At 60.5% G+C, this 16,184-nt stretch overlaps 1 protein-coding gene across 1 annotated transcript in view; it reads left to right on the top strand.

Annotated features, from left to right (window-relative positions):
- Window positions 1-16,083, top strand: part of CDH15 (cadherin 15) — a 20,011-nt gene extending 3,928 nt beyond the window's left edge. The window contains exons 2-14 of the mRNA XM_040633005.1: window positions 2,598-2,756; window positions 2,949-3,104; window positions 4,118-4,262; window positions 9,462-9,622; window positions 10,512-10,640; window positions 11,098-11,283; window positions 12,237-12,490; window positions 13,159-13,301; window positions 13,469-13,705; window positions 13,976-14,215; window positions 14,355-14,491; window positions 14,726-14,893; window positions 15,660-16,083. Of these exons, the coding sequence (XP_040488939.1) occupies window positions 2,598-2,756; window positions 2,949-3,104; window positions 4,118-4,262; window positions 9,462-9,622; window positions 10,512-10,640; window positions 11,098-11,283; window positions 12,237-12,490; window positions 13,159-13,301; window positions 13,469-13,705; window positions 13,976-14,215; window positions 14,355-14,491; window positions 14,726-14,893; window positions 15,660-15,860 (2,316 nt within the window). The 3' untranslated portion in view covers window positions 15,861-16,083. The remainder of the gene's footprint in view (window positions 1-2,597; window positions 2,757-2,948; window positions 3,105-4,117; window positions 4,263-9,461; window positions 9,623-10,511; window positions 10,641-11,097; window positions 11,284-12,236; window positions 12,491-13,158; window positions 13,302-13,468; window positions 13,706-13,975; window positions 14,216-14,354; window positions 14,492-14,725; window positions 14,894-15,659) is intronic.
- Window positions 16,084-16,184: the final 101 nt, after the last annotated feature.

Raw genomic sequence — 16,184 nt, 5'->3', positions numbered from 1 at the left:
CCCCCCCCCCCCAGTGCTCTCCACCTCCCATCTCCTCCACACTGGGGCTGGGCCTCTTCCAGAGCACGGTTCTCTAAGAGTGGAGGCTCAGACGCCGGTTCCCTGTGGCCCCCAGCTCTGTTGCTCTCTGGCTGTGTGGTCGTGAACAAATGGCTCAGCCTCTCTGAGCCCTGCTCTGGGGAACTGTGACACGAGACGGTCACCACCCATTCCCAGGGGCTGTGAGGGCTGAGAGAGGGCCAGAGAGAGAAGGAGGACCAGGGAGGATGCCAAGGTCCATGCTGGCCTCGGGGTGCTCGGGAAGCAGATGCTGTCCCTGCTACCGTGATGACAGAGGCCAGCAGGCCTCAGCTTGGTGGGAACAGAGTGCTGACCTGGAAGTGGTTTGTGCTCTGTGGTTTTGGCGAGAGGCCCCCACCGCCCCAGGCGGGCGTGGGACCAGCGCTGCCATCTGTCAGGCTGCGGGTAGCTTGGGGGCCTGGCCAGGAGCTCGGTCCTTTCTGTAAACCGTGTTCACAGCTCCCTGGATTCCAGGCCCCTGCGGGGGAAGATGCCCCTGGGATTTCAGATGAGGAGGCAGGGGAATTCCAGAACCGAGGAGGTGGCCTGGGGCCACGAGGAGAGATCAGCAGTCGCTTGAATGTTACTGCTGTTTTGTCTACAAAGTGTGTCCAAATGCATTAGGTGCCAGTCCTGGGCACAGAGACAAAGCCTGGCTGGGTGCGGAGGAGGCCGGGGACAAGAGTGGAGGCAGCTGGCATCTCCTTCCTGCCCCTGTCCCGTCCCACACCAAAGCACCCCACTCCCTCGTCCTGCCGATGCATCCTCCCCAGGCCACAAGGCCACCCCATCCCATGCTCTCTCCTCTGTGGACTGCGTGGCCTAAGGCAGCGGCTGGGGGGTGAGCTCAAGGGGTTGAGGAGGCAAAGGGCAGCTGGGGAGCATGCCCGCCCTCAGAGGTGCCCTGGGAGCTACCCCTGTCCACCTGAGCTAGGAGGGAGCCCCCCAGCAGAAGGACCCAGGGGCCTGCAGACACTGTGTGGGGCCAGAGAGCCTCTAGGGCCATCCTCGGAGCACAAGGGCTGGTGTCTGGGAGGCGGTGTCCCCTCTGCGTGCCCCCAGCTGGCCGGTCCTGCCTTGGGCTTGGGGAGGGAGGCAGCTGCAAATGTGGTATTGTGGGGGTGGGCGTGACCAGCCTTCGAGGGTGCATTGCTGACATTCTCCTGCAGCCAAACCCAGCTGGGTCCCAGCAGGTGACCCCCCCGCCCAGACCCCACCCTGGGTCCTGACAGTTCTTATCCAAGTCCAGCCAGACTCTGTGCCCTTGGGCCCTCTGTGCCCAGCCAGCCATAGTGCCGGAGCCCACGCTGTTCCCTGCGGCAGAGACCACATAGCTAAACCAAGGCCATCCCAGGAAATTCGGGATGTGTTCTGGGGGCTGCTGCCAGATCTGCCGTTAGCTCATGCGACAGGTGCCTTTTCTGGTCCTCCATTTTCCATCTGACCTGTGAGGGTGGGACTGTCTGTGCTCACCGAGGGAGCTGACATTGGGTCTCAAGAGACTTTCGGCATCACAGGTGCCCCCTTCCTGCCATGTTCCTTCATGGCCCCAGTTCTGAGCGCAAAGCCTGGCCCAGGGAAGGGCCTGGGGTTGTGTCTGCATGCCCCCACCCACCCCTGGGGTGCCACATGCCCCCCACCCTCCCTCGGCAGTCCCACAGGTCCCCGGTGCCTCAGTTCCCTGGGCGTGTGGCGAGGGAGGGAGGAGCGACCTCCAGCTTCCAGGAGCCAGACTGTTAGTGTGACCTTGTTCCATGGTTCTGGGACAACAGCATGGAGACGGCCCCTGGCTTTGCTGTCCCGTCTTTGCCCCATGGACCCTGTGCACCCGCCGGCAGCTGGGTCAGTCTGCACGGGGAGTTCAGAGCAGTTTCCAATTCGTACCGACGTCCTGGAAATGGAGGCCTGAATCTTCATTGCCACGGAGCAGCTGGGAGAGGCCACGTGGGGGCTGCCCCTGCACAGACACCCGCCTCCTGGAAGCATTCGGAGCAGGGGCCCCACACCCTCTCTTCAGACTGGAGCGTTGGCCTGGTCAGCCTTGACCAGCCCGTGAGAGTCCAAGCCACGAGGAGGCCTGGTGTGGCTGCTTGTCTCCTCCCACGGCCCCACCTCTGACAGATCCAGCCTTGGGGAAGGGGAGGGATGCCCCCAGCACCCACCTCTCTTGCCTGCCCCCACCCCATTAGCCATACTCTTCTCGCACAAACTATCCCCGGGAGCCCCTCTCCCTCTCCCTGTGCCCCTGAGCACCCCATGCTCCCCAAGCCCTGGTAGCCTCCCTCGGGCCAGTCAGGGTGCCCGTTCCTCCCAGACAGTCGGCAAACATTCACCAGGCCTGGGGCAACTCCTGGTCCCGGGAACCCCCAGGTGAGGACAGGAGACAGATGAAGGGCGTTGGGGGCTCCAGGCTTGAGGTGTGGCTGCTGGGGTCTCCTGGGGCCGTGAGCTCAGGACTCTGATGGGGGCCAAGGTGGCTTCTCTGAGGCCCGGCTGGCATGCCGTATCATTGACCACTGTCTCTGTCTTCGTCGTAGAGCCTGGGCCTGTCCTGGGGGGTCCCTGGGCGGACGAGGCCCCGTATCCTGCACCCGTGGCACAGGGCACCCGCGCCAGGTCGTGTGCGAAGAGCCTGGGTCATCCCCCCCATCAGTGTATCCGAGAACCACAAGCGCCTCCCGTACCCCCTGGTGCAGGTGAGGGGGCCGAGGGGGGGCCGGGTGGAGCAGGGGGTGGGTCCCTGAAGGTGTGCGGTGGAGGACAGGTACACCCTTGGGGCTGTAGGTGGAACTGCCCCCATCCCAGCTTGGGGAGGGGTCAAGGCTGGGAAGGGAGAGGGACCCCGCCTTTGGGGCCAGCTCCCCCCAGCCCATTCTCTGCCCTCGCAGATCAAGTCGGACAAGCAGCCACTGGGCAGCGTCATCTACAGCATCCAGGGTCCCGGTGTGGACGAGGAGCCCCAGGGCGTGTTCTCCATCGACAAGTTCACGGGGAAGGTGTTCCTGAATGCCATGCTGGATCGGGAGAAGACAGACCGCTTCAGGGTGGGGCCCGCTGTAGGGAGGGCTGGCAGGAAGCTGGGGGCCTCCTTCCACCAGGCTCCTGCCCCCAGGGTTGGGGCGTTAGGCCACGTGTCCTTCATTGGGAGCTAGGCACAGGGATTTGGGACTAGGACCTGCCACCCACAGAAGGTGTTCAGGGTTATATTCCCATTTAACAGATGACCTTGCACAAACTCAGGCCCTGTGGAGGTGGGGCTTGGTCCTGCCCAGGAAGGCTATCAGTCTCCCAGAAAAGCACCCCCGGACCCTGGTGTAGCCTTCACCCCCTACACCAGCTCTTCCCCCAGCCTGCTATGTTTGGTGGGAATGGGGTGTTGTGAAGAATCCCACAGTACGGCAGTTCCCAGGGGCAGCTGTCCCTCGATTCTCAGGGAAAGGTGGCACAGGAAGTGCCTTGGAGGTGAGGTTTGAAGCAGGCTGGTGGGGAGGGAGATTAAGAGCCAAGCAGGCCAGAGGCTGTGGAGGGGAGGGTGGACTGGGTCCCCACAGGGTAATCTGGCCTCCCCAGCATGGCCTCCCCAAAACGCTGGCATTTGTGCTGGAGGAGGAGGCTTCTGACTTGGCATTTCTTGTGCTTGGACTTAAGAACAAGCTCTTGGTTCCCTTACACAGTTATCAGAGACTGTGATTTACCTGGAAATGATACCACGCCCAGTCTTCGAAAGTGTGGGGAATGGTTTAATTTTAAGGATTCATGTATTTATTAAGCTTCAAGAGGAGCCTGAACCAATTAGCAGAAGGGAGGGAGCAGGAGTACTAGTGGAAGCGTGCCTTCAGTCTCTCACAAAGCACAGCTGTGAGCTTCCCAGCAGCCAAGGCAAGAGGGGAGCACCCCGCCCGCTGAGCAAGCCGGCTGGTCTTGGGGGAGTTTGCATCTGCCTGGCACACACGCCCCCCCCGCCGTATGTCCCCTGTTGGCACCGAGTCTGCACTTGCTGTCCCTTCGCACCCGAATCTGGGGAGCACAGTGCTAGCCCTGCTCTCTGCTTGGTCAGCTAAGGGCCTTTGCTCTGGACCTGGGCGGAGCCACCCTCGAGGAGCCCACGGACCTGGAGATCGTGGTGGTGGATCAGAATGACAACCGGCCCGTCTTCCGGCAGGAGGCGTTCACAGGCCGGGTGCTGGAGGGCGCTGTCCCAGGTGAGACGGAGCTCCGGGGGCTTCTGCGGAGGGGCTGCGAGTCGGTCAGAAGGCCCAGGGTTCTGTTCAGCAACACTTTCCGTGATCGTTCAAATAGTCTGAAAACAAACAGACTCCAGGAGCAGGGACTTTCCACAAGTCAACTCAAGTCACTTCCCATTTCCGTCTAAGTTTCAAACCCCGGCGTCTCCCCAAACACGGTGAGAGGGTTTGCGGACGGCAAAGCCCAGGCGGCCGCGGTCGTGGCTGGTCTGCGCGGAGGTAAGATCCGCGCGACACACGAGGAACAACTCCGTGGATCAGGGACAGGCGCCGTGCCTGCTCCTTTGTCCAGTCTCCGAGCACTTCTGCCCCCCCAGAAGGAAACCCACCCCCGTAGCAGTCACCCCACTCCTCACTTCTCAGTCCTGCATCCTGGTCGCAAAGCACAACTTCTGTCCTTCATGAGTCTTTGCGGGATGGCCTTGCTTGCCTGACGTGTCCCCGGCAGGCCGGACCTCATTCCACACAGCAGCTCCTCCCTTCTTCCTTCCCACTCTGCTCCCGGGGCTTTGGGTCAAAGCTGGGGCAAGCCGTGCACCTCGGGCGGGGGGCGCAGACTCGCGGGAGGTGGGCTCCTGCTTGCACCTCGTGCTGCTTTTATTTCATCTCAGTTTTTGTGTTTCAAGACTTAAAATAATTTTTTTTTTACTTCTATTCTTCAAAAAGATTCATTTATTTTAGAGAGAGTGCGTGTGCCAGCGCAAGGGGGAAGGGCGGGGACGGGGAGGGACAGTCCTAAGTAGTGAGCCCATGCAGGCTGGGTCCCAGGACCCCGAGATCACGACCCGAGCCGAAACCGAGAGTCAGAGACACCTAACTGACTGAGCCACCCAGGCGCCTCTGATTCTTTTTATTTTGACATAATTTGAGACTTGTAAAAAAGTTGCAAAGAATTACAACAGAGATGTGACATTTATCGTGTTTGCTTTAAAGGGTTTTTTTTCTTTTTTTCCTTCCTTCCTCTCTGGACTGCTGATTGCAGACCGGATACCCTCAAAGAATTTGCCCCAATAACTTGGACACAGGGTAACACTCAGAATCAGGAAGTTAATATCGACACGTGCTAACAGTTTCAGCCCTGGGATGGCTTATAGCCGAGAACCTCCTCCCGGGTCCCAGCTCTCTTCTCAGTCCCCCATCTGCTTGTGAGTACTGTCCACCTTGTGCAAGAGAGGCTCCCACCCCCGGCCCCGTTCTTTCAGGGCTCTGTCGGGGAGCGGCCCCAACACCTGCCCCGCCGTAGCCCTGCTTCTCTGGGTCCTCTGATCACTGAGGACAGTCTTGTCCTCTCAAGAGGATCTTCTGTGTGTGAATGCACGGGGTGGGGGGGGGTAGTAAACGTCTGGGGATGCAGGGCGGCTCCACTTGGGGAGGCGGGGGCAGGCCGGTGGAGACGGCCTCCTCTGCATCGGGCTGGCCGTGGCCTCAGCTGCCGCCTTCGCTCGGCCTCCTGGGGCTTCTCTTGGTGTTTCCTCTGTCAGCTTCGGCAAGCCCTGCGTGCTCCATGCAGAGGGGTCTTCCCATGCTTCTGCCCCCTCCCAGGGTGACCGCTGTTGCATGGTACCTGGGCAAGGCTCTGTTGGAGCAGGGCTTCTCAGTGGTAGGAGGTCCCTGTGCACCGGACCCTTTGGAGTGAGCTTTATCGGGGTTCTCCCCCTCCAGCTCAGGGCAGCGTCCTCCCCTCCGCCCTCAGCCCCCACCGTTGCCCAGAGCATCAATGGGTGTCTAGTTCACCTTGCCCAAACTTAGGCAGACCTTGCCTGAGCCCTCCCAGGCTTCCTCCTGCCCCTGTCTGTCTGGTGAGCACTCCGGGGCCAGTGGAGAAGAGCTGACCGTGGGCACACACCCCCTTGTGTGGGGGCTCCCAGGACTGTGAGCTGTCAAGGTTGTCCGCACTCAGCCTTGGACGTCCTGGTCCAGTTCCCGTCTGCCCGCCGGCCCTGTTGCCCCACCGGGGAAGCCTCTGCACCTCCACGCTTTCCTCAGAGGGGCTGGGCACATCCTGGATGCCAGCTGATCAGCTTCGTGCCCTGGCCCGTCTGACGAACTCAAAATAAGTACAATTTTGTGCACCACCCCCTCGTTCCCATCACTAGCTGGGGGCTGCTCTCCCTGTCCACCGTTCTCCTCTGTCTCCAGAGTTCCTTAGCCGTTAGGTTTTTAGGACACTGACTTCTTTTTCAACAAAATTTTATCTCAAATACGTACAAATGTGATCACCCTAACCGTTTTTAAGGGGACAGTTCAGGGGTATTAGATTCATTCATAATGTTGTTTGGCGTCCCCACCACCCATCCCCATAGCTCTCCTTCTTCCCGGAGAGAAGCTCTGTCCCCATGAAACACCAGCTCTGCCTCCCCTTCCCCAGCCCCTGGCTCCCACCATCTACTTTCCGCCTCTTTAACCCTGCCTGCTCTAAGGACCTCCTATCAGTGGAACCATCCAGGCTTCGTCCCTCTGTGGCCGGCTGCTTTCTCTGACCGTGAGTGTCCTCCAGGTCCACCCTGTAGCACGCGTCAGGATCTCCCACCTCCTTAAAGCTGAGTATTCCATTACGTGGATGGACCACATTTCCCGTATCCACTCGCGTGTACGTGGGCACCGGGGCGGCCTTCACGTTGTAGCTCTTGCGAATAATGTTGTTACGAACATGAGTGACAAACAGGTGTTCAGACTCCTGCTTCGGAAGAGGAATCTCTGGGTTAGGTGGTCACCGTGAGCCACGGCCGTGCCGTTTCCCCTGGAAGCAGCACGGCCTCACCTCCGCCAGCAGCACACAGGCTCCCAGTCTCTCGCCTCCTTGCCGATGTCTCTTTTCTGGGTTTTCTTAGTAGTAGCCATCCTAGCAGGTGTGAGGTGGGGTGTTGCTGTTGTGCTGGTTTGCGTTTCCCCAACGATGAGTGACTTGCAACATCTTCTCATGTGCTTATTGGCCATTTGTACATTTTATCTGGAGGAATGTCTCTCCAGGTCCTTTGCCCAGTTTTGAGTTGTGTCGTGTTTTTGTTGTTGAGTTTTATGGGTTCTCTGTACACCTTGCATACTCCTTAATATATACAGATATATCTGTATGATTTCCAAATACTTTCTGCCATTCCGTGGGTTACTTTTTTTTACCTGGATGGGAGTATCTTTGATGCACAGCATTTGAAAATGTTCACAAGTCCAGTCTGTCTAGTTTTTGATGCCGTATCTGGAAATTATTACTGAATCCAGTGTCATGAAGTGTTTGCCCTGTGTTTTCTTCCAAGAGTTTTATCATTTCAGGTCTCACATTTAGGTCTTTGATCTACTTTGGGTTAGTTTGTGTGCAGGGTGTGAGGTCAGGGTCCAGCTTGGTTCTTCTGCATGGAGGCATCCAGGTTTCGCAGCACCATTTGTTGAAAACACTGCTCTTCTCCCCTGAATGGTCTTGGCACCCTGGCCAAAAGTTATTTGACCACATGTGTGCAGGGTGTCCCTTTACCCCAGCCCGCTGGTCTGTGTGTCTGTCCTCGTGGCCAAACCACACTGTTCTGATCACTGTACCTTGGGAGTAGTTTTGAAGTCAGAAAGTATGAGTCTTCCAATTTTGTTCTTTCTCAAGATTGTTTTGGCTATTTGGGTTTCCTTGAGATTCTGTGTAATTTTAGAATGGTTTTTCTACTTATGCAAGAAAATTGTCCTTGGGGTCTTGATAGAGGTCATTGAATTTGTAGATCCCTTTGAACAGTACTGACTTTTAGCACCATTAAGTCTCCCGGGGCACCTGGGTGCCTCAGTCGGTTAAGTGTCCAACTCTTGATCTCAGCTCAGGTCATGATCTCGGGGTCGTGAGATTGAGCCCCACATCGGGCTCTCAGCTGGGTGTGGAGCCTTTTTGAGGCTCTCCCTCTGCCCCTACCCCCTCCCTCTCTAAAAAAAAAAGAAAAAAAAGAATGTATAAATATATAAAAATACAATGTATAGTATATATTTCATACGTATCGTATAAAAATTTATATATATGTATATATTTAAAGTCTCCCAATCTGTGAACGTGGGATGCGTTTCCTTTTACTTGTACCGTCTATATTTCTTCCTGCAGTGGTTTGTAGTTCTCAGTGTGCAGGTCTCAACACTGACTCCCTAAAGCACTCATGCAGTCATTTCGAAGACTGCGGTTTTGTCTGACTGTGGGTTAGTGCGGCTGGACTCAGGATCTGCACTTTGGCGATGCCGTGTTCTCCCTGGTGCGTCCTATCAGGAGGCACACGTGTCCTGTTCCTGGAGACGTTGACTCCGATTCGCCTCATTAAGGGGGTTCCGTCAGGCTTCTCCACCGTGACTTTTATCTTTTTCCCTTTGTGATTACTAGGTATCTTTTGGAAGATACTCTGAGACTGTGCAGGGACCCTGTTACCCCTTGAACTTCCCCCCAGCAGGGTTGGCATCTGCTGGTGGTTCTTGTTCTCATGGCTGGAGGATGGTGGTTCCCTCCTCCGGAGTCTCTTCTCCCTTTGTCAGTGGGCTCTCTGCTCTGTGGGAGCACTTCTCCTGTGTATGCGTGTGCCTGTGTATGTTACGTGTTGTTTCTTTATACATATATTTCTCCGGACTCTCGGAGTCTGAGTAATTCAGTGGGTTATGATTCATTATAACCGTTACTCTTGCTGCCCAAATTGTCCCACGTTTGGCCAGTAGGAGGCTCATCAGACCGGCTCCGGTTAGGCCCTTCCAGCAGGCAGAGCTGGCAGACAGGCTTCTTCACAGACAGAGGTGTGCACCTGTGTTGTGAGCGCACGTGTATGTTCTGGCTGTGCGTGTGTGCCACTCACACCTGTATGTACACGTCTCGCTACCTTTGTTCGTCGTGAGTTCCCACTGGCCCTCTGTCTCCCTGGCGCTGGCCCCAGGGTTTCCAGCTGGCTCTCCCCATCTGACCCAGGGCTCTCGGCCCCTACTGGGCCATCTCCATGTCTGGGGGACACAGGTGCCAGCTCTTGATCAAACATGTATGTCAGACACCCCTGCTTCCTTCTCCAGACAGCACAAAAGGCTTGAATGTTCAAGTGTGTGCAGGCCAAATGGGGGGCCTGAACCTGGCATGGGGGGCCCACATGCGAGTGTTGAGACACATCCTGGGGGTAGGGGTTGGCCCCCGTGTGCATCGTCCCTGCCCGTCCCTGTCCTTACCAGGCACCTACGTGACCAGGGCCGAGGCCACAGATGCTGACGACCCAGAAACCGACAACGCAGCCCTGCGGTACTCCATCCTGGAGCAGGGCGGTCCCCAGCTCTTCAGCATCGATGAGCACACAGGGGACATACGCACCGTGCAAGTGGGTCTGGACCGTGAGGTGAGACCACCCGTGTGCCACAGACGCTGGGGGCCGGGGCGGCCAGGGTCCCGGCTGACCTCGCTTTGGCCACCCTCCTGGCCTTCTGAGCCTGACAGGGGCAGCTCACTCCACGTTGGGTCCCCCGCCCCAGCCTTGCTCACCCCAGGTGCTCCCTCTGCCACAGGAGAAGGGAGCTCTCTTTGCTGCAGACACTCACAGTGGCTTTGGGCACAAACTCAGCTGGGTTACCTCTGCCTTGCGGCTGATTGTGGGTTAGGTCCGGGGAGGCTCTGAAGGCCGTCTGTGTGGTGCCTGGCCCCGACAAGTCCTCCGTGTGTTTTCTGCCAAAAGCCTCCCCTGCCCTGCTGCCTACAAAGTCTTCCGCCTTCCTGGCGTCGGGTAGGGCCGGGCGAGTGGCTGCACAGTGACCAGTCATGCTCTGGAGGAGAAGCCACTCTTGAACAGTCTTCCCCTGTGGGGACCCTGCTGGCCCTCGCTGCCGGGCTTCTGTGCAGCTGTGCCCCCTCTGGGAAGCCCTCCTGGGTTTCCTCGTGGCCACCTGCACACCTGTCTGGTCCCTTGCAGCATTAGGTGGTCCTCATTGGTTTGCCTCTCTCTCTGCCTCTGGACCTGGCTCCCCGGGGCTGGGTCCCAGCTTGCTGGGTGCTGCATGACTCTTGCCCCCTCGTGAGCCGGGGCAGGGTGTGGGGTTGGCAGTGCTGTTGTCAGACCCAGAGAGCCAGGCGGCACGTGCCGTTCTGCCCCGGAGCTTGGGAGCAGGGCAGGACACTTGCGGCCACTTGGGGCTCCGGATGCCCAGGGCTCTCCTGTGAGGGCCCCTTGCCCGACCCCCAGGCCCTCAGTGCCCCCCCCCAGGCCCCCTGACCGCATGTTCCCGTGCCCCCAGGTGGTCGCCGTGTACAATCTGACCCTGCAGGTGGCGGACATGTCTGGAGATGGCCTCACCGCCACGGCCTCGGCCATCATCACCCTCGAGGACATCAATGACAATGCACCCGGGTTCACGGGGGACGAGGTGCTGCCATCGTCCCCGCCCCTGCTGGGGACTGCCCTTCCCTCCGCAGGCTCCTGGCAGGGACACGGGACTTTGTGGCGGGATGGGAGGTTAGGTGATTTGGAGAAGCATGGGTAAGGCAGAAACCCGAGCTACAGCAGTTGCTTGTGAGCGTGTAAACCCCGTCGGAGGAGCTGGGAGAGAGGCCCCGGGGACAAGCAGCCCTCGGGCGGCGGGAAGGAAGCTTCCCTACACCCTTGCTGTGTGGGAGGGAGCAGCCAGCCCTGCGCTCCAGGAGAAGGCAGCCCACAGGGTGCCTGGTGCACAGCTGACCCCCAGGGTGGGGCTCATGGGGACGCATGGGGGGCTGCGTGGGCCACCGAGTTGGCTGGGAGGGAGCGAGGGAGGGCATCCCTGCACGCCACTATCTCCCTGCCCCCGCACAGCCCCGGCAGTAAGGAGGGCTGGGCTCCCACAGTTCTTCATGGAGGTCACGGAGGCTGTCAGCGGAGTGGATGTGGGGCGGCTCGAGGTGGAGGACAGGGACCTGCCAGGCTCCCCCAACTGGGTGGCCAGGTTCACCATCCTGGAGGGCGACCCCAATGGACAGTTCGCTATCCGCACAGACCCCAAGACCAATGAGGGCGTGCTGTCCGTGGTGAAGGTGAGTGGGTACATGGCTCTCCTCGCTGGGGTCTGGCTGCTGGGCCCCAGCATGGGGGAGCCCTGTCTGGGGCATCCTCCAGAGAGAGCAGAATGCTGGGGGAGCAGGGAACGCTGGGGCTCTAGGCTCAGGCCACGCTGACCCAGGGCACCAGGACCAGAAGGAGGGGCGTGCCCCCGCCCATGTTTATGGAGCTGTGCGGTGATGTGTCTGAGTGCAGGCCGCACCCGTGTCCTCCAGATGGGAGACCAGAGACAGAAGCCAAGGCAGCGACCCGGACGCGTGCACGCGGAGATGCAGGTCTCCTCAGAGGCTGATGCCTGAAGGGCTTTATTGCAAGAAGCGGGTTTGCAGGGCGGCCAGCAGGCTGGACACTCCTTTCTCCTCAGGAACATCTCTGTGTTGCTCTCGATGACTTTGAGCCACGGTCCCCTCAGGTCATCCAGGATAATCTTGAGCTAAAGTCAGCTGATGGTAGAGGTTAATTTAACCCAGCTAGCAAACACCTTCTCCACCAACCCCTGCCGAGCGTCGCCCGCCTCACCGGGGAGCGCCACCGGGGCATTAACACGTAGGGCCGAGGACACAACACCCAACAAAGTACCGGGGCACTAACACGTGGGGCCGGGGACACAACACCCAACAAAGTACCGGGGCACTAACACGTGGGGCCGGGGACACAACACCCAACAAAGTACCGGGGCATTAACACGTGGGGCCGGGGACACAACACCCAACAAAGTCATTTGCAGCGACGAGCATTTATCGTGTTCTCGTCATTCTTTGCGCCTCGTGGTCCTGAATCATTTTTATTTCCCAGGGCTAAAAAGAGAAGGGAAAGGGGCTGTGAGGAGAGTCGGAGGGGCAGCAGGACCCCTGGGGGGGACCTCGGGAGCTGCCTCTGGAGGGCTCAGAGTGGCGAACGACTTCCAGCTCTGCTCCCCCCTCCCCAGCCCCTGGACTACGAGCGTTGTAGGCAGTATGACCTCACCGTGGAAGTGCAGAACGAGGCCCCCCTGCAGGCGGCTGCCCCCAGGGCCGGGCGGGGCCAGGCCAGCGTCCACGTGCAGGTGCGGGATGTCAACGAGGCCCCCGTGTTCCAGGAGAACCCACTGCGGACCAGCCTGCCCGAGGGGGCGCTCCCAGGGACCCCCGTGGCCTCCTTCTCTGCCCAAGACCCCGACACGCACCAGCTGCAGAGGCTCAGGTGGGGGCCCCAGGGGTGAGACGGAGGGAGCTGAGGGCCCCACTTGTCCATTTCCCAGCCGGGGTCAGGGGCACGGCTGAGGGCTCCCATGAGCGCCCCCGTCAGACGGTGGAGGGCTCGTCTGTGTGCCTCCCTGAGGGTCCGTGGGGTCTCACGCCCTGTGCACGTGTGCGTGTTGGTGTGAACTTGTCCCGTAAGGCAGGGCTGGGCCCTGGCTGGCACACACACCGCCCCAGTCTGTTCCGGCCAGCCCAAGTGCCCGGCCCTGTCCATTCTGGTGAGTGGGTGCTCCCAGGGGGCCAGCTGTCCAGAGTTTGCATGTCACCCCCAGTGTTGCTGTGTATTGTGTCTGTCTCCGTGGCACACGTGTGTTGAACCTGGCTGTGGCACTCCGTGGCCATGGGGCCCTGGCCCCAGGCCTCAGTTTCCTCGTCTGTCAATTGGGACAGAAAACACCAGCTCAGGGGAGTTGGAGGATGGCTTCAGAGGTGCACATGTGCCCATGGTGTGTATGCGTGTAGGAAATGTACATAGGTGTGTGTGTATACGTGTGGGATATATGTGCATGTGGGGGTGCGTTATATGTGTGCGTGTGTGTTGAAGTGTGACCACACCCCTAGGGGTCCTGTGTAAGCTCAGGGCCACTCTGTCCTGTCCTCGGCCAATAGCTATTCCAAGGACTACGACCCAGAGGACTGGCTGCAAGTGGACAGAGCCACGGGTTGGGTCCAGACCCAGCGAGTGCTCAGCCCAGCATCACCTTTCCTCAAGGACGGCTGGTACAGGGCCATTATCCTGGCTTGCGATGACGGTGAGGGCCGAGCATATGCCTGGGCTCCCGGGCTCCCTGCCCCGGGTGGGGCTTCCCTGTCACTGCCCAGGGTCTCTGAGCTGTGCACTCCATGGAGCAGACTTCTGGGCGGGGGGGCGGTCTGCTCTAGCAGAGCAAGTAGCTCACCTTGCCTCTCCTGCCTGCAGCCTCTCCACCCCGCACGGCCACTGGGACCCTGTCCATTGAGATCCTGGAGGTCAATGACCACGCCCCTGAGCTGTCTCCACTATCTGGTAGCGTGTGCAGCAAGCCGGATCAGGGCTCTGGCCTTCTGCTGGGGGCCACGGATGAGGACCTGCCCCCCCACGGGGCCCCCTTCCACTTCCAGCTGAGTCCCCGGGTCCCAGAGCTGAGCCAGAACTGGAGCCTCAGCCAGATTAATGGTGAGCTCCCCCAACCACAGTCCCGACCGTCCAGACCTGAGACCTGGGGGGCACTCAGCACCGGAGTCCTGCTGGTTCCCACCGCGGGGCATCCTCAGGCAGGGCGGGAATGTTCACTCCCAGTGGGCAGATGGGGAAACGGAGGCCCGGGGTCTCGGGATCCCCGCCCAACAGCAAAGGGTGTGGAGGGGCGCTGGAAGGATAAGTTGGGGATGGGGTGGGAACTCGTTTGGCCCGGAGTCCCCTGCTGACCTTGGGCGCCCTCCGCAGTGAGCCACGTGCGCCTGCGGCTACGCCACCAGGTCCAGGAGGGTCTGCACCGCCTCAGCCTGCTGCTCCAGGACTCGGGGCAGCCGCCCCAGCAGCGCGAGCAGCCCCTGAACGTGACGGTGTGCCGCTGCGGCCAGGACGGTGCCTGCCTGCCAGGGGCTGCTGCCAGGCGTGCGGGGGGCGCGGGCGTCAGCCTGGGCGCCCTGGTCATCATGCTGGCCAGCGTCATCCTGCTCCTCTGTGAGTGCCCACGTGCTGACATCTGCTGCCCGCAGGTCCCCCCGCCCCGTTCCCCCCCTGCCCCCGACATCCAGTCCAGCCTCAGCTGCTGGCCGGGCACCCACCTCTTCCTGTCTGCCCCGCCTCCGACCCCCTTCAGTGCTCGCCCTGCCAGTGGCCCTCATCGCACGGTCCCGGCAGCAGTCCAGGGACAAGGGATTTCTGCAGGGGCTGCAGGACGACCTCCGGGACAACGTCCTCAACTACGATGAGCAGGGGGGCGGAGAGGAGGACCAGGTGAGGGGAGGGCGTCGGGGGTGTGGTGGGCTGGAAATGTTGAGCGGTGGGCAAGGTCCCTAAAAAGCCTAGGCTGTGGGCCCCCACCCAGCACCCCCAACCCCCCACTCAGCACCCCCAACCCCCCACTCTGGTCCAGGTCCTCGCCCCCAGGCGCTCCCCACACAAGGTGCCTGAGAAGGAAACCCCACCTTGTGATTGATCGGGGCTGAATTCCACCTGTTTCGTCCCCAGGACGCCTACGACATCAACCAGCTTCGCCACCCAACAGAGCTGGCAGGCCTGTGTGCCCCCCTGGGACGGCCACCACTGCGCCGAGATGCCCCGTTCAGCCGAGGGCGCCCCCAGTCCCCACGCATGCTGCCCACCAGCCCTGCCGATATCGCTGACTTCATCAATGATGTAGGTGCCCCTGGAGGTGCGCAGAGAGGGGCGGTGGCATGGGGACAGACACATATACCCGTTGATGCGCGTGCGGTGGGGACTACACACATGTGCGTACCCCCGTGGACCCCCTGTACATGCGCCCTTGTGGAGAGCAGACCCATCGCTGGGGACTCTGGCTGAGCTTCCGGGGAGCTCGGGAGGATCTGAAGCCGAGGGAGGCTGGGGAGGTGCAGAGGACCACAGCCACAGCCGTCCTGCGGGAAGAGGAAGCTGCCCAGCCCCTGGATCCTGGTGGGCCCAGTTGAACTGGGGTGGGTTGGGGCTTGCTCTGGGGCACTTTCCACCGGGCACTGGCAGAGAAAAGTTAGTGTGCCCCCAGGGCTGGGAGTGCGGCTGCCCCCCAAATCCAGGTACCCCGGTAGTTTATGTGGACACAGCATCAGTGACTTCCTGCAGGAGATGCTGCGAACACGGGAACCCCGTCTGGGGGCTGAGGGAAAACATAAAGGCATGTCAGGGAGTCTCGGGTATCCCAGCCCTAAGCCAGGAGAGCCGCCCAGAGGGAAATGTCTCTTCACATCCTGGGCAGGGGCTCCCAGCGGTGCCCCTGCTCTTGCGAGCTCAGGACTGTGCCCTCAGACCTCCTCTGGCCCTCTAGGGGCCCCTCCCTTCTCAGTGTCCATGCCTTGGGCTAGCTTGCCCTGTGTTGCAGCCTGAGCAGTGGAGGGCACCTGGGGTTGGAGTGTGCAGGGGTCTTGAGCTCCTGGGGCCTCTCCCGCAGGGTTTGGAGGTGGCAGACAGTGACCCCAGCGTCCCGCCCTACGACACAGCTCTCATCTATGACTACGAGGGGGATGGTTCTGTGGCAGGAACGCTGAGCTCCATCCTGTCCAGCCTGGGGGACGAGGACCAAGACTACAGCTGCCTCCGGGACTGGGGCCCCCGTTTTGCCCGGCTGGCTGACCTGTATGGACCCCCGTGAGGGCCGGACCAAGGGCCAGGGAAGGGGGGTTGCTGATCAGACCTGGGCCCACTCTGCTGAGGGCATGCCACCTGGACATGGAGGGCAGATGTCCTTCCCAGGACCGGCAGCCTGACCTCAAGGGCTTGGCGTAGTGGCTGTGCGGCCCAGCTGATCTCTGCAGGCAGCCAGAGGCCACCAGGCTCTATCCCCGAGGCCCTTGGGCAGCCTGTTTCTCCTGGAGAGGACAGAGTCCAGGGGGCCCACAGCCCGGAGTGGCAGATAGGATCTGAAAGGAGTTGCCCCTCCTGCCAGAGAACCAGACAACCCGGCTCTCAGCCCCCC

This window comes from Ursus maritimus, unplaced genomic scaffold, assembly GCF_017311325.1.
Source record: "Ursus maritimus isolate PB19 unplaced genomic scaffold, ASM1731132v1 scaffold_19, whole genome shotgun sequence".
Classification (NCBI taxonomy): Eukaryota; Metazoa; Chordata; class Mammalia; order Carnivora; family Ursidae; genus Ursus; species Ursus maritimus.
This window is presented reverse-complemented; position numbering and strand designations above follow the sequence as displayed.